Raw genomic sequence first — 17,921 nt, 5'->3', positions numbered from 1 at the left:
TGAAATCATAGTATTAAATTTAACAGCTTCAAAGGTGTAATCTTTTCTCTGCCATCTGTGGTGCCCTCTACTGCACATCTGTGTAGAAGCAAGACAGACACAGAACCACATCGGTCACACTGCTTATTTCACATCTTTTTCTTCTCATCGTGATATTTAATAATGATTCCTTGTTTGTTTTCCTAATAATTTTCTTTCTAATATATATAAAAAATGCAGCCACTGTTTTCAATTGACATTATTTTTCTTTATTTTCCAGGCAAGGTTTTTAAAGGGGTAATAAATAAATAAATAGGGCTATAGGAAATTAACCTGCTCATTCATTTATTGATTGTAGTTCATTTGCTGGTCATATGCTGGATACTAGTTTATGTGGCTATATGTACGTATATGTATTTAAATTATTGAGTGCAGTATTAAGGTTGAAGCACAGGAATTTTTGTTATTGTTGCTTGTTCTTCAACCTCTCTTTTGTTAACTCAGGCATCAGCATTGAGTATTTTGGTTATACTTTTTCATAGTCGCTATTTGCTGCTAAGAATAAATGTCATTAAATTAGCTTCTTGCCAGTTGATGTATATTGCTTTGCAATCTGTTGCATGATATAATTTTGCCAGTTCTATATCAAACAAAAATCTGTTGATTTTGATGTTGAGTTGTTGGAAAGAGCTACAGAGATTTTACATAAATATTTCCGGAGTGATCTCAAGGTAGCTAAAGGCCAAAGACTTCAGATGAAAGATCTGAACATTTCAGTTTATTAATTCACCTTTCTTTTGCTTGCCTCTGTTAATTGAGGCACTTTGTGCTCATATCATCATAGCCTGAGGTTTTCCTCAAATAAATCAATGCACCATTTTTTCAGTTACCTACCCAAGCTGGATTTGGACAGCTTACGCTTACAAATACCACAGAAGAAAGGTTCAGCAGCTAATGGAACAGCAGGAGAAAACAGCTGCCTCCAACACATTTTGAACACTACATCATCTAACTTGCTAACAACAAGTCTAAGCATTGCAACATTTGAAATGCTGTTGGCAGTGAGCTAGATGGAGCACAGCTTCCAGTATTACTGACTGCTGTGCATAAAAGAGGATGTTATCAACAGTGCCTTAAAAGTTTTACTCTAGAAAGGACAAGCATTAAGATACTTATCTCCTAAGTAACTGCTAACATTCTCAGAATGACCACTATCAGGCAGTCAATTCCAATGAAGTAGCTGGGAGCTGAAAACACACTTTAGCATATCATAGCTACAAAGGTAAGAGCTGTTTAAATTTCTAGGATTTAGTGGATTTTTTCATCGTGGAGCTGCCAGTGAAGGATCCCTGATTTCTGCACTTGGAAACTACTTGAGGAGATGGAGCATGTGGTTCTGCTCTAGGAATACCCAGGGCTGCTGGGAGATCTTTCAGCAGTGAACAAGAACTGGCCATATTCTAGTGCACATGAAACATAAAAAGTCCTTTTTCAGCCATAAGCCTTACAGAATTTAGCTTTGTTTTTTTTCATAAATGTTCCTTGGAAGCCAGTGATTCATGACCCAGAACTGGGAGTTCATTGTTTGTTCAGAAGACAAATCTTTAACTACGTATTGAGAAAGATTTGAAATCATATCCCAAGCCTGTTGTAAAAGTTCACAATGTTGAAGACAAATGATGAAAATAGTGTTAAATCTTTAATCTTAGTTAGAAGTCGAGTTCCATTTTGGGGAAAGAAGCTGATTATTCAACATCTGGATCTTTCAGCTTTTTCAGCTTTCCTCCAGCCACTTGGAACAGTCAGGAAAAGGCATTTGATATTAAGGGAAGAAAACAACCATTTGGCCACTTTCTAGCCAGATTTATTCTGAAAACGTGGGTGCTGCAGAGTTTGTGACTAAACATCTGCTCATGCACAGCAGCTCCAGAGGCAGTTTGGAGGGTCAGGCCCAGAGCAACGGATGTGGTCAGTCAGGAATGGCGGGAGAAGGGTCTGTGGGCAGTGCCATCTCCTGTCCATTAGCAGGAGCAGCAAAAGCCATTGGTCAGTCTGGAAGGGCGGGAAAAGCCATTGGTCAGTCCGGAAGGGCGGGAAAAAGCTCGGTCAGTCCGGAAGGGCGGGAAAAAGCTCGGTCAATCCGGAAGGGCGGGAAGAGCCCTGTCAGTCCGGAAGGGTAGAGCCAGCTCCTGTCAGTCAGGAAGGGCGGGAAAAGCCCTCAATCGGTTGGTCAGGAAGGGCAGGGAAAGCCCTCGGTTGGTCGATCTGAAAGGGCACGGAAAGCCCTCAGTCGGTCTGGAAGGGCAGGGAAAGCCCTCAGTTGGTCGGTCTAGAAGGGCAAGAATAGGCCTCAGTTGGTCAGTCTGGAAGGGCAGGGAAAGCCCTCAGTTGGTTGGTCTGGAAGGGCAGGGAAAGCCCTCAGTTGGTTGGTCTGGAAGGGCAGGGAAAGCCCTCAGTTGGTCGGTCTGGAAGGGCAGGAATAGGCCTCAGTTGGTCGATCTGGAAGGGCAGGGAAAGCCCTCAGTTGGTCAATCTGTAAGGGCGGGAATAGCCCTCAGTTGGTCAACCTGTAAGGGCAGGAATAGGCCTCAGTTGATCAATCAGTCCATCAGCAATAGTGTGAAATCCTTAACTTTGTTTTCCACAGAAATTTTCTACTTTTTATCTCCAGCCCTACGGTTTGCCCTCATGAGTTTTTAAATTCAGGATGCAGAACAGTCTTTTCTATTTTCTTTGGTAATTTTTTTTTTGCCTCTTTTTTTAAGATGGCTTCATCTCTTCCAGAGAAGTTGGATTGGTTTGCACCAAGTCTTCATGGAGGACCATGGTGAGAGTTCGACTGAAATACCAGCTGGGAACAAGGACTGCTTCAGGGAAACAAGTCTGTCTGGTCATGAGAGCCATGTCCCTAGGTAAAAGATGTGAAAAATAGCACCCATAGTCTTTTTCTGTGGTAATAATGAAGGGGATAGTGCACCACTGTACCTAAGGTGCTTGTGTGAAACTGAAAAACGTACTCCTCTACAAAACCAAGTGGGCTCTCACACTGCAGAGAGCATCGCGCTTCCCTCAGATCTCTCCAGAAGAGTCTGTGGGTAAGGTGGAAATACAGAAAAGTGTAAAAAGTCAAACATACTGAATTTCACTAACTAAAAACTCCCACCATTTTTTTAAAAGTCTAAACAATTGGCTTCAGAATCCAGAACAGATTATGAGAATCATAAAAGTGTTTTAAAAGGAAAAGGAAGACTTTGTAACAGAGTATGGGAATCCCATGGCTTTGGTGATGTACAGTTCTGGAGTCTGGACTATGTTGGTCTATTGCATTGCAGTTTTAACTTTACCTTGTGTATTTATATTGTTTCCTTGCTAAAGCTGCTATAACATTAATCTTTATGCTAATAATGTTGAAAGTAATTTCTTGTTCTATACAGAAACAAGTGTTTACTCATTCTGCAACTTGTTAGAAATGATCAGTCAAACCCTGTGAGATATACAGTGCCTACCCCTTCTCTGCTCAGATTTCATTGGTAAATAAACCAGATTGAATTTTAAGTAGGCATACTTGGCCAGGATGGTATGTTTGCTTATTAAAATTCAGTTAATCTCTGCAGAAGGAAACAGTATCAGCAGGTGGTACACAGAGAATTGCTGTTCTCTTCCTTCTCTTTTGCCACATTTACAACTTCTGTTGGCCAATAAATTGGAAAATTGGGATCGGAAACCCAGACTTTCAAAATCTGCAGCAGACTTGAAAGTACATCTGGAATATTAAGACAGTTATGATTGAGAGAACCAAATGAATAAGTAAAATATGATTATCAATGCAATTACATGGTTTAGATTTCCTGTCTACCTATCTTTTCTTTCACCCATCTGCCCAGAAATATTTGTATTGTCTTCAGCACTCTAATTTTTGCTATGTTAGAGGTCTGCACCAATCAGCTTTGCTTACGTATTTTACTACTTGTTGCATTACAGATTTGGCTCACCAGCCAACCATTTCCTCTGTGCTTAATAGAATTTCTGTTTTGGATATGGAAGTGAGATGTAGGTTTTTAATCTGGAGAAAGAGGCTATAAGTCTGAAAGTTAGGGAATCTTGGACTTGATTATGAAGCTGTTTTACAGGAGAAAATGAATTTACATATTGGCTGTATGACCAGCCTTCTTGTATTATCAGCAATGCAAAAGCTTCACCATTTCACCTTTGGAAGGCCATTAGTGTCTCTGTGTCCGAGTTTATTCAGCTGAAAAACAAAAAAAACCCTTACACTGTGTTTGTTGAACAGTTTTATGTTATTGGACAAAAATGTTAATAATACTTGTAAGATTCTTTTTTTACACAGATTCTATTGCAAATAAAAGGTTAATACTTGCCAGAAATTGCTTTAAAAAATGATAATCTAGTGTGAGCAGACCAAGGAGTAAGTGGAAGCTGAGCTATAAAATGGAAGAAAGCTTTAATGGGACTTCATTATTGTTAAAGGCGACTCATAGCTAGCTTTTAAAAATCATTCTTGCTGATTTTGTAACAGTGGGATAATTTTGTGTGGTGTGCACTGGTATTGACTCATCTTTTCTTAGCATATTATTTAATGACAAAAATTGGACTTTGTTGATAAAACTTGGAGGTAGAATAAGTTTTGTCCATTCTTTTAATTCCAACCTAAACTTACGATGCTGTGTAGTACACTTGTAATTTTAAGGACAGATGAAATGTTGGAGTCAGATTGCTTGTGAAAATAAAAAGCATCTGTCATAACACTCAAACCAGTCTACAGTTTTGCTGTAAGGGATCTGCTGCAAGGTTTACTTTGTCTTTTTAGGTGAAAGATACAGATTTTGTTATTTTCACAGTGCATCTTTTGAGCCTTCATATAATTAAAGCCCTTAACAGTTTGTTCAGGGCAGTAGATCAAGAGGTTGACATGCAATGATACAACAGGAATTATTTGTACTCTTGAACATTTTAAAATTTACAGCATTTAAAAACAATTTAGCCCAAATCATAGCCAAAGCCAATATTACATCATTTATAGTAAAACATTAATCATTAGTCACAAACCAGCCAGTTGGTCTAAAAGTTCATCTGGTGAAAAATTTGATGGTTTCAGGATTGAATAGAAATCTACTTTTCATTTTGTCCTCAGTCATGCATCTGGAATGCGAAGTCAAAAAAATTTGGGAAACTGGGCAAAACAAAGTTAAAAACCAGAAGAGTTCTTCCACATTTTTGAAATAAATATATCCTTGAAGCAGTTCTGGGTTATGTGATTTTTGTAGGAGTGAGTGTAGATGATCAAAACTCAAAGTAGAACTAGATTCTATCCTATAATATGTATCATTAATTTTCTTTGTTTCAGTTCTGCAGTTCTTGAAGCAATAGAAAATGTTATTGAAGATGTACTTAAAACCTTGGCCCAAAAAAAAGCACCTGTTCTCACACTGTCTAACAGATCAAATTGGAGGAACATAGAGTAAGTATCACATTTTTAAAGTCCTGCCTTATATTAAGATAAATGCCATGACTATATATTTGATTATGTAGCTTCCAGGAGAGTTAATCATATGTAGTTCTCTAAGTATCAGAACTAATGAGTTCTTAAAAAGTAATGGATAAATAAAATGTGATGCTTAGTAACCACTCTGCATGAGCAGGCATCTTGTGGTAAGTCATAGCAGACCATAGCATAAAGGGGAATGTAAACCTACTGTAATAGGGGCTGGAAAGGAAAGGGAGGTCCTATAAACAACCATTTTCTGGAAGCAGTAGAAACCAGAAATGATAAGTTGTGTTAGATTGAAAAAATCTGTTTCAAGCTGGAAACAATTACTAGCAATTTCATTCTCCAATGCACTTTCTGTGCTTCCTCTTTCCTTTTTTTCCTGGTTTTCCTCATGGTATCTTATTTCTTAAAATGATAGCGATAAACTTATCCTTTTGTTCTTCACAGAAGATGCATCTGCTCCTTAGTGTTGTATTTCTTACCTTTGTGTTGCATCCTAAATTCGTTACCAGGCAAATACAGCAAAGCAAGTTTCTAATATGTTATTTTAATTTCAGATCCTGTGGCAGCTTATCTAGACAGGATCAGAGAAAAAGCAACCTGTCCTCCTTTTTAACAAACAACAGTCTTTTTGCAAGGAGCTTGTTTAAACTGAAAATACCTGAAACTGAGAGATTAATTGCTTTCTATAATACAGAAACAAAGGCATAAAGGAAGTCTCAAATCTATTTCTTGCCTTTTAATAGCTTTGGACATCAGTGAGTTAAAGGATATTTACATTGATAAGACTGCAGAGGTGCTTGTAAGTGGACACAGTACAAACATTTGAGGTTGAGAAAGCATAGCAAACCTTCCACGTGTAACACACTGGTGGAATACTCATTTAATGAGAACAATAAATTTCTGTCAATCAAAAAACCTGAGGGGCCCAAAGGAAATCAGTTAACTGAAAGGCTTGTATGTTCCAGGGAATTTAATGGTTTGTGTTTCGATAGTTTGACAAAAAAATGTTTAGCCCGGATGTCTGTAAAATTAAAATACTATAACAAAGTTTTGTAATTTTTGGCAATCTTCAGGGAAATGGCATTCCAGGCTAGAAAAACAAACGTGAGATGTTATTTGCCATCAGAACACATAGAGGGGAAAAGGTTGAAATTAAAACAAGTCAACATCACAGTATGTTAAAAATAAGACTCATCAATCACATTCTGAAAAGCTGAACCACTATTTCTGGTGGACAAATGTAACCTCAGCTACATGTTTCCATTGCATAGCGACCTCTGTCTTACTCTAGTACAGTTGTTTAAGAAGACTAAAAGAAAAATGAATAGACAAATAAAAACACAATGACAAAATATGATACAAATGGAAGAAAATGCAGTCGGGGGGCATTTTGTTTTTATTTTTAGGCAGCCTTTTCATACCTAAACTACACAGCTGGAAACTACTATGCAGGAACTAATAGAACAAGAGAAAGTTTTCATGTTTGACATGTTCCTTGTAAATATTTCTGGATGCCTAGAGAGATATTTACCTGAGAATGATGTCAGTCAGTGAGAATGCCAGGCCTAAAGTTGTTTCTGTTGCCCAGCTGTATTGAATTTGTATAGAAAACTATTCTACTGGGGTAAACACAGTCCTAGGAAGAAGTGCTGGATGTCCCATCCAGCATCATTTTGCAGTTGCCTTTAAGAAATACTTGTGGGAGCCACATTGACTATGTTCCTCAGCATACAGTTTTTGGAGTGTTCCATATTTCCCCTGAAAGAGCCATCCAGCAAAGTGTTGATTATTGTTTTCTTCCCATGCCCTTAGGCAGCCTGCAAGTGAAAAGCACAAGTATCTTTGAAATGTTGCAGTAGGAATGCAAGAAAGTTACTGTAAAGCTGGCGGGCAGATGCTACACTGTCCTGTCAGTTGTTGCTGTCACTTTACATTCATGCACCGTGGTGTGTTCTGCCACCCAAAGGATGCATCGAGCAAAACCTTTGACAAAGAAATTTAGAAACATTATGTAGTTTTAGAGAATATTATAGCCATTTTACCACCAGTACTTTAAAAAGGTACATAGAAAGCTCTGAAATGAAAAGGAATTCTCCAAAGACAGGACTGTCGTATCATAAGGCAGTAAAATGATTTTAAGTGACTGTAAGAGAATGAATGATTGTTTTGGTGCAGTTTGCACCTTCAGAACTGAAATGGTGAAGAATGAAACAGTGAGACTGACTTAGATTAAACAGCTGTTTAGAGAACAGGATGGACCACATTTTATTTTTGTAAGTTATTCTGATAATAATTTAAGGGCCTAAGTTAGATAATGTTATTTTGTTATGAATTAGTAACACTTTATCATACATTCTACATCAGAAAGTAACTGAGAGACTCTTTTTATGTCTGAATAATAATTCATATTTTGTCCTGTCATTTATTCCTGTGTTTTCATGCTAAATAATAATTGATGTTGATATATTAAGAGTTATAAACATGTATTAAATATTTTTCTTGTCTCTAGCTTTGTCAGGAAACTTACAAATTTTAGGCTTAAATTCAGTCTTGAAGCATCTTCTTGAGAAATGCTTTCACATTTTGAAGCCAATGATCAGAAGAGAGCGGTTGAGTAGTGTTTTGAATGGGTCATTTTGGCAGATGATGGCCACTGCCTGCCTCTTTCCTTTGGCCACTCCAACTCCACTCAAGTTGATGGTTTCTGTGCTATGTCTGAGAATAGCACTAGCGTATTTGACTATAGGAAAGAGGTCTGAGTCTGAATTACCTTGCAGAGAACCATTTACCTATATTCCATAAGTTTACAGTTTTATTGTGTTTGTTTGCAATGTATCAGATTTAAAGACTCTGTAGGTCTACAGATGGTATCACATTGTACTACAAAACAAATAAGAAGTGACTGCCCTAGATCTGCACCAAAATTTGGTAAGTTAAAAAAGTCCAAACCCAAAATTCTTGTTTTTTCTTGTCTTTTAGTTCAAAGCTTTGTACAAAAAAACCACAAACAAGCCATTAAAAAATATTATACCCTGTGATTTAGAAGTATATGGTTAATGTAACCTGGTATTATGACCTTATAAAGCCCTTCAGCTTTTCTCTTCTCTATTAAATTATAGTGAGTGACGGTGAAATTAATACAGCATTCTTATAGTTTCTACCCTCCCCGAATGAATATCAGTTGAAGGGATATTCAAAAGGTTTTAAAGTATAAACATTTCTCTTTCAAAAAGCTCTCTAGTTAAAGGAAACTTGGAATACAGTCAATAAAATAATTTCTTTTTCTAACTCAGTCATTTAGTTTCTTGATCTGAACAGCAGGGCATATGTTCCTTTAATTCCATCATATTTTTTCTAATTATGCTAGAAATTATTGAGTCTATTGATTAGTACAGTTTATCTGTATTTTCACAGCACATTAAAGTGTATGTTTCAAAGTTTTAATTTATCAGACCCAAACAGCAGTCCATATAAAGGCAAATTATTGTGTAGGCATTTCTGAAAACGGATAAAATATTTTGCAAAATGTATTTCTTTCAGCTCTGATACTCAAAATGCTATCTATAATCTATAAGATGGTGCAGAGCAATACTTACGCAACTAAAAGGTAACATACTACATTTCTGTAATTTCAAATTAAAGTTGCATTTTAAGAATGTTATGTGAAAAGCAGCCTATGGGATGCAAACCTGTGGGATAGTGACTTCCTGTAGGTACAATGCTTTAGTTTGATCTTATTATCCACGTCCTCTATAAAATTCTCCTAAGCCTATGGCTGTTTCAGTATTATAATTACAAATACACTATTTTTTCTTAATAGAGATATATATTATTCAGACACACTACTGTTTGGTAGCCAAAGTGTTGTGGACAATATAATCACTGACATTTCTTGCATGCTTAAGATACCTCGGAGAAGTCTACATATAGTAAGTGGCTTATTCTAAATGTTGTTATTTCCAAATCATGTAGAGTGAACTGAACAGTGAAATATCAAGAAAAGTTATCAGTAGGAAATGCAGAGTTAAAATAAGAAGTGTCATTTGTGCAAATAAAGCTTAATTATGGTTTATCATAGCGTTGAAAACGATTCTTCAGAGAAAATTTAGAGTTTGCTTACTCCAAAGAGTTTGGGACAAACTGCCAGCTAAAACGACAAGGCTTGTCATTGTCCAGTGAAGGGAGTGCTTAAACTTCAGGATGCAAGACACCTATTAGCAGTTTATACTCAAATGATTTGCTACCTTGGGAGTTAAATGAAAACTTTATCAGAGACCTAACAACCTTTCAAATGTACTTCTATCTCATGCCTTACATGAATTCCTTTGGATCTAAAAATGCAGTTGTTAACATAATCTATTGTAAGCATGCCTGTGTGTCCATGCCGACAACTGCATTGCTTAGTGTTGATGGCAGTTGGTAACTGCTTATTACTGGTCAGAATTCTTTTAGAAGTGTCTTGTTTTGCCTGTGCAATATAGTAACAGAACAGCATGTAACTTCCCAGTTACTGTGTACAACTTTTTAATTTTTTTTCAGCTCTCTACAAGTAAAGGTTTTGTTGCCGGTGATTTAAGTTACACTGAGGCAGATGGTACAAAAGTGAATTGTACCTGCAGTGCAACAGTATGTATTATAAAACAGTAACAGTAATTCATAGCATCCACCTTTGCATGATAGCCTGCACTTGTAGCTCAGGTTACTGTGTACAGACCTGTACCTGTGGCAAATGGAGAAATTACAATCTGGGTGAGAAAGAGAGGTAAAAAGTATTGCTCAACTGCTTTGCAATTCTGAAGCTCAGCTGTGCACTCACCAGGAATATATCCTTCACTTGTGGTTTTTACCTTCTATCACAAGAGACTTGCAGAGCAACATGTATATTATTATGTATCTTAGGCTTTATATTACAATACAGTAAGTCAAATAAGTGCTCTAAATCAAAGAATCCTGAGCACTCTGAAGATACTTGTTTCTTTCTAGTGAACAAATTGTCAAACTCATATGATCCTCAATGAGCTGCTTCTGTCACACTGGGCAGACTCCTCTAGTAGTAACAGCACAGACAAGAAACTGAACTGAGCCTCTATAATTAGAGTAATAAAACTCTTTCTGGACCCAGATTATGTTCTTATTTATTGAAGTTTAATGATGATAGTCCCTCAGCATAAAAGTGGATGTTGTCTTCATGTGCCCAGCACTGTAAAGCCAGAGGTGTATAATGTCAAGCTGTTTGGTCTCAGGAATAATCACTTATACAGGAATTACAGACATTAGAAAGGCATTGACAAGTCATTGTCAAGTAGTTTTATGAAAGGTGGAATTTAGCTAAAGAGAACTTTATAACTAGATTTTCATAGGAGTCATGAGCCAGAAAGTGATTTGAAGAGATAAGATTCAATTAATTTAGTCCTGAAAGATTGCCTATAGCCATGCAGAATAGGAAAGCAGGAACAGAACTCAAACTTGCTGACTATAGTAATGATTTCCTGGAAATGTGTTCATTGTAAGCCTCAACCAGTAATTTCAAAATGGAAAGACAGATAACCTTAGCTGCCTACTATACTTCAGTTTTAAGCAGAGCATGAAGTCCCCTCTTACTAATGCTCTTCTCCAGCTCTTTATGTTTTTATTTGTTGAGTTGTTCCACCCTGGCACTGGAAGAGATTTATCAGTCAGAAGTAAAAATGGACCACACACTTCAATACAAACATACTTTTTTGCCAAGTTCTTCCTCCAATTCCTGATTTCTCATCCATATGCTTGCCAGATATTGAGCCAATCCTAATATAAGATGTAAAGTAAACGTTACTGTGTCTTCAAACTGTTGCTCCAAAATACTTATAAAATCAGGTTATAGGTTAATGAAAGAAAGGATTGCATGATCTTCCAAAAAGAATACTTAAATGTTTGAAGCCTGTATTAAGTTTGCAATCTTCACACCAAGATGACTTTATTTTTCTGACTAAGCAGATTAATCAGAATGTTTTTATCTCTGTAATACCCATATGATGAACAATCTTCTGTGACAGTAGCACAACCACTTTTGAAAAGTATCTCCTTATAACAGGAGGACTCCTACACAACCATACAATAGAGCAGGATGTAAATGGTTGAATATATTCATAAGGAGGTGAAAACGTCAAGATTGATCCTGCATGTAGAAGATAAATGGTTGTTTCAGGATGTAATTGTGTCCTTCATTACCTAATGTTATTATTTTAAAATATATCATTTTCTCTATTTAAAATGACTAATCTCATTTTTGTTATTTTAGGCAGTCACTGTGCCATCTAATGTTCAAGGAATTAAAAGTATCCTTTGAGCAAGGACTTTCGGTGTAGACTGAAAAAATAAAGTAAAAACAAAGATTTTTCCAAGTTAAACAATGTTCTGGTAATTTTTTCTTTGCTTATTGGCTCTGAAATTGAGTCATGAACACTGCTTTTGGCTCCAGAACAGGTATTTTAGAGAATTTAGTTTTAATTGATTGGTGTGAGGGATCGTTTTACATGCAGCTAGCCTTAACAGAAAAGATTTAATCTCACATGCCAAATTTATGTTAATTGTAGAAAAAGATGCAACTTTTCAGAGACTCCTGGATGATGACTTCTGCAATAAAATGTCCCCATGCATAATGATCACGGTATGCATCTTACATTTAATATTGTCTAGCTAGATGTAAGAATGTAAATAATGCCTTAGCATTGTAGCAAGGTTCAAACTTGGTCAAAAGACCATCATAAAATGAATATGAAACATGTCTGATGTTATTTTTTTAAATGTTATTATCCTGATAGAAGTATAAAACACACAGTCTAAAGACTTACTTCCTCCAAGACTTACTTCCTCCTTAGAGCTTGTTAGCTTATCAACTTCATGTGCTGCTGCAAAGTAGCTGCCCCACACAGTGTCACAAAGGCTCTTGAGAAACCTTTTGCCCCACAGGATCCTAAGTTTAGCAAGCACAAATGAAACAGAATTGGTTGACTTTGGATTGAAGTAGGAGAGCACAAGACTGGAGAACTAATAGGAATGTGTAAATGGCATGTGCACACCTACTTGTTCTGGGGTAAATTTGGCCCACAGTTAGGAAGAAGTCCCCTTGCCTGAGGTAAATGTTTATGTCCAGTCATCGTCAGTCACAGCAAAAAGTAAATTTATATGGTTTCATTAGTGCCAGAAATACTTCTGAGAAGAAAAATGCAGTCACCTTATACCAACTTATAGAGACACCAGGGTATAACTATACATCAACTTCCAGACCTTATAAATTAACTCTTTAAACAGAGGAATGTATGATACTTCTTCAGTGTCTGTAACCCAGAACATCTGCCATGCTGTTCCCACTCCTTCCCTCCTCAAAGACCCAAAACAGGAACATAGAACTGTCCCTGCAAAACAGCATCTGGAGAAATATTTCTGCCAATATTTTGTTTGTTTGCTCTTAAATGACATTTGTAAACACATATGTACCCAGGTTTTGTTTTAATTGATTTAAAACTGTGTGCTTTTATTTCCTCAGGGGAGAGGTGTGCCAGATCTTAATACACGACTTTTGGTCAGAAAGCTGTGGGATTCTTTTCAAATTCCTATTTTCACCCTTATGGATGCAGATCCACATGGTAAATCTGTAGAGGTTCAATAATATAAAAAGAAGTAAAATTAGTTTAGATTGGTTTTTCTCACCTTTCTGGGAAGGTTCTCAGAACACAGAGGTTCAAAACAATCAGAAGGTTCCTGATTTATGCAGAATATATCTAGGAATGCAGGAGGAGTTTAAGTGAAACATTAGTACTGGCTTTACATTAATTGAATAAATTGAATATACCCTTATCCTCTGTCACGAGTTTTGGCTTTGAGGCATTAATAAGAATTTTACCTTGTACTAAAAAAAGGGGAAAAAAACCCATGAGATGATTATTCCTGGGTTTGAGTTGATGATGCATATTTACCTATATAAAGGTGACATACTTGAATTCTGATTATTTTGGCATACTCTAAAATGAATCGTAAACCATAAAGAATCTCACTAATCATAATGCCCTAACTTACACCATAAAACTGATTTCTTAAAGCAGTTTTCTTAAACATGTCCAGTGTGCAGATAAACACACACTTGACATTTGCTATTCTGCAACCTAGGTATAGAAATAATGTGTATCTACAAATACGGATCTGTGGTGAGTACAACTTTTCGACTTCCAGTAAATTGTTTTGTAGCCCAGCCTTGAAGCTGGATGTAGGAAATGTTACAGCTTTTGTTAGAATGGTTACTGTCTTTTACAATTTTGTTTCAACACAAAGACACGTTTTTCAGGCCTTGTTTATCTGCAGATGTGGCTTCTTCCTGCAACAAAAAGAAACTGGATGGCAATGACAGGTGTTTCACGTAACTGTATTTCAGTTTTTCCCTGCTGCACAGGCAGTTTTCAGGCAGTCCAGAAAGAAAAATGTTCCCTATTTCACTTTGTTTTTACCTTAGAAGATAAAAGGCTGGAGGGACCTTGGGAGGAGAAGGACATAACTTGTGAGATGGGTGATTCTCCACAAAATCATGTTATGTTGGTAAAGATTTTGTTTCAGGGTGAGAATTTGCTTATGGATACATGTGTTAGTGTGGAACATTATTCAAGAAGAGGCAAAGGGAACAAGAAGGCATTATTATATTGCATTGCTAACAGCTAAGGTACAGGGAGGCAATACAAAAGGCAGGCAGGCTGAGGTGAACAAAAGGGTAGGGGCTGGTGGTAAACCATTCAGGAGGGCAATGGAGAAAGAGCTTCCAAAGCAAAAAAAACCCACCTAAACCAAAACAAACTTCACAAAACTGTCAGACATCAATGATGTCAGGGTTCTAATATTCATCAGAACAAATGACTCAAGGACATCCAGGGAGATGGAACTGTCAAGTTTTCAGGTGGCACACCTTCAGCTCTCCTACAAAGGTGTGTAAACTGATAAAAAACATCTTCCAAGATTAAATTGTCAGATTCCTTTTAAAGTTTATTCTGATCAGTTACAAATACATCAAGTTGTTTACAAACAGTGGAAGTGTTGCTTCATACAACATGTAATTTACCTGTGATACTTTGCAGTAGTGTACAAAGACATGGATTCTAAAAGCAACCCAACAAAATCAAGTATCACAGCACCACTACTTCTTGGTCAGAAAGCTGGGAGCAGGAGGAGTATTCTGAGAAGTATCATTAACTGCTTATTTGCTTCTACACTCTTCCCTAAGATTTTTACTGTAGCTGAGATACAGACCATGTGAAGCTTTGTTCAGGTTGTTTTTTGCAGCAGAGAGTATCAGAAATTTCCAGATTTGATTGTTATTGCTCTGCCTGGCTCAATTTCTGATATTGACTGATAAGAAAACAAAACTACTCAGACTAGACCAGCCTGAATTGAACTAGTCTAGACTCTGTTACAGGCTGAAGGGTGCAAATATTAGCAAAGGAACAGTTTCTGGCAAGGGGACATGGTAAGCTTCAGTTGCACTACATGCTCCTATACAATCTGATAGTGAAAATACCTATTTATCTTTGTACTAAAACCTAACCATGACCTTGGAATGCATATATCTCTAATAATTTAAACTAAAAGTCACTGCTTGTTATAGTTGACCTTTCTTGTTTTAGTCGATGTCTTTTGAGGCCCACCATCTCACGGTTCCGTCTATAAAGTGGCTCGGTCTCCTTCCATCTGATCTTAAGAGGTTAGTTATTTCCCCAGATGAAGCAGAAGTCTTCTGTTTCACAGAGAGGAAATGCAGTCTGATTTAATGCACAAAAAGACAACTGATGTTTAAATCTGTTATTTTTTTCTTACCTTATTTTGGCTTAATATAAAGAAATAAGTTGGAATAAATAATTTGTAAGGGTATTTGATGACTTAACAACTTTATTTTCTTTTCAGATTAAATATACGCAGAGATGCCCTGATTCCATTTACAAAGCAAGATCAAAACAAGTTAGCAAGTATACAGAAGAGACCTTACATCACTTGCCAGCCAATGTGGAAAAAAGAAGTATGTATAAAACTATTGTTTCCTAGTTCTTACTCCCCACAGGACAAATCCTGTCATCTGTGATCCTGTTCCTCTTTATGATGCCAAACTCCTAGCATAGCAGAACCAGCAAGGTTTTGTAGTCTTAAAAGAAGGCAAGATTGAGAAAGATTGTGCCCTGGGGCACATCTCTACATCAGTGGGCTGTAGTGGCTCACAGGCCAGAACTGGCAGCCATTAGTCATCTGATGATCACATGGGATTTTACTGCTTTCCAAAATATTACAGAATATGGGATGTCTTTACAAGCAGAGGAATGCTTACAGCAGTTGCTTACCAAACACTAAACCTCTCATCTTGCCTGTTGCTTTGAAAGCATATATCTCAATTCAGACATATATGGCACAAAATGGTTAGAAAGGCAGAAAAGGTGTTGTGTACCTTCTCCTATCTATTTATGCTCCTAAATTGTTTGTGTCACTGTGAGGCACACACTAGAGAATGTGTGAACATACAATAAGTGACTCTCAGCTCAGTGACGGGGACTCTGCAGCACCATGTCCAGTAATACTGACATGACAGTGTTACACACACATCAGCAAGTGTAATTCTCGCTTAAATAATTACCTAACCCTAGGTCTATCCCAGGTTGTTACAGCACCACACATTAATTTGTTCTTGTTTTAAATATTTTTTTTTAGCTGGATATTATGGAAGCATCAAAACTGAAGGCTGAAATTCAAGTTTTAACTTCTCTTTCATCAGATTACCTTTCCAGAGTCTATTTACCAAACAAACTGCAGTTTGGTGGATGGTTATGAAAGCTTGTTTGCAAATGAAGTGTTTTTCTTGGTATTGATTTATTTCCTTGACTGGTCTTGGAAAAAATGCAGGCAGAGGAGTGTGCTTCTGTTTCTTGTTAGGTTTCTTTATCACTCTATCTTGATTATCATTATTTTTCTTCTTTCAAACCATAAGAGAAATTATGATTCTTTTACTAAATATTATTGCCTCCATTCTATGGTTTCTGCAGCAAAACAATGTCAAAGATATTGTCGAAGACATTGTTAAAGATATTGTTAAATGTTAAAGACAATGAAATATGTTCTTTCTAGACAGAAAATGTTAAGTTTAAAAAAGTATCAAGGAATTGCTTTACCTTCTGTCTTAAAACACAAGATGATGCTGTACCAATCTTTTTATTTGAGAGAAAAAGTCTTTGTTGATGATTTATTGCATCTGCCTCCTTTGGCAAACTATTTTATAAAGTATGGCATTGTGGCATTTTATGTTTGCTGTAAATTCAGAGCAAAATGTCAGAGATAATTCTTCATTACTGCCTATCTCAAGCAGCTGAAAATATTCCAGCAACCAAATCACTATTTGTCTTCAATGAACAAGCAAGCAAGCAGATGTTACTGATTAAGACTTCAATAAACAATCCTGTTAATGATGCACATCATAACAGAATCCCTTGTTAATATTCTTTATTTAGTTGGCTCTAAAACAGTAAAAAAGAGCAGGAAACTGTGGTGATTAAAGTGTACAACAAATTTTACATGAGGAAACCAGATGGCTGCATAGGAAATGCTTCCAAAATTGATCTATACCATCATCAGCATGGATCTTACAGTCAGTATTTTCAGTAGACGTGGCTAGTTGGGTTTTTTTACTCCTGTCCACCAGTATTACATTCAAAAGGAAATAAGCTTTTTTTATTTACTGCACAGAAGCAGCATCACTATCTCCTAGTAATTTGTAGTGTCCCAATGCACAAACAATCCAGACCCAGCAGGAACAAAAGGACATTCCCTCTGCAGGTGGCACACAAGGGGACAGCCGAATGGGCTAACACACAGGCCAGCTGACAATGACAGCCCAGCGTCAGTGAACTTCTCTACATCTGGCCTTAAGAAGGCTGTATTATTTTATAGGGACTGAGCTTCTGAAACACTTGGAGCACTATTCTACCAAGGGCTGACACTATGTTAATGTAAACAGGTGACATTTCCCCAGGTGGAGCTGAACATGCCTTGACCCACCTGACCACTTGAACTGCCTCCATGTGTGAAAAAAACACCAATTTGTCAATGTCTACTGCAGTGCTCCAACCTACACTTCTCAGCTGGCACCTTTCCTCACAGTGTGCAGACAGGAAATGTAATTCATCCATTTTCCTCAGCAGGAGGGTGATGGGGCATTATGTATCTGTTCTCAGGTGCACCCTTCCAGAGTCCAGAGTTGCAGAAAGACTGCAACGTCATTCTTATGAGGAAAAGCTGCAAGCCCTGCGGCTGTTTAGCCTGGTACTTATAAATATCTGAAGGAGAGATGTCAGGAGGTTGGACCGATATTTTTGTCTGAAGTGCCCAGTGACAGGACTAGAGGTCAGGGACATGAGCTAGAAGACAAAAAGTT

The 17,921-nt window shown here is 37.0% G+C and overlaps 1 protein-coding gene across 1 annotated transcript; it reads left to right on the top strand.

The window, feature by feature from the left end:
- The first annotated feature begins 2,793 nt into the window (after window positions 1-2,793).
- Window positions 2,794-16,324, top strand: SPO11 (SPO11 initiator of meiotic double strand breaks). The gene is made up of 13 exons (XM_062009220.1): window positions 2,794-2,891; window positions 5,345-5,458; window positions 8,331-8,419; window positions 9,032-9,098; window positions 9,312-9,420; window positions 10,031-10,117; window positions 11,769-11,805; window positions 12,028-12,137; window positions 13,017-13,116; window positions 13,637-13,674; window positions 15,136-15,212; window positions 15,413-15,524; window positions 16,205-16,324. Exons 1-13 carry the CDS (start codon window positions 2,794-2,796, stop codon window positions 16,322-16,324), a joined length of 1,158 nt encoding a protein of 385 aa, XP_061865204.1.
- Window positions 16,325-17,921: the final 1,597 nt, after the last annotated feature.

This window comes from Colius striatus, chromosome 16 (assembly GCF_028858725.1).
Source record: "Colius striatus isolate bColStr4 chromosome 16, bColStr4.1.hap1, whole genome shotgun sequence".
NCBI classification, from domain to species: Eukaryota; Metazoa; Chordata; class Aves; order Coliiformes; family Coliidae; genus Colius; species Colius striatus.
This window is presented reverse-complemented; position numbering and strand designations above follow the sequence as displayed.

What these genes read in the sequence shown, in the direction of transcription:
- SPO11 (XM_062009220.1), top strand. Translation starts at nt 2,794, where the DNA reads ATGGAGGACCATGGTGAGAGTTCGACTGAAATACCAGCTGGGAACAAG. An exon ending in TAGATCTGCACCAAAATTTG is followed by an intron (nt 8,420 to 9,031) that starts GTAAGTTAAAAA and finishes TATTTCTTTCAG; the next exon opens with CTCTGATACTCAAAATGCTA. An exon ending in CTCGGAGAAGTCTACATATA is followed by an intron (nt 9,421 to 10,030) that starts GTAAGTGGCTTA and finishes ATTTTTTTTCAG; the next exon opens with CTCTCTACAAGTAAAGGTTT.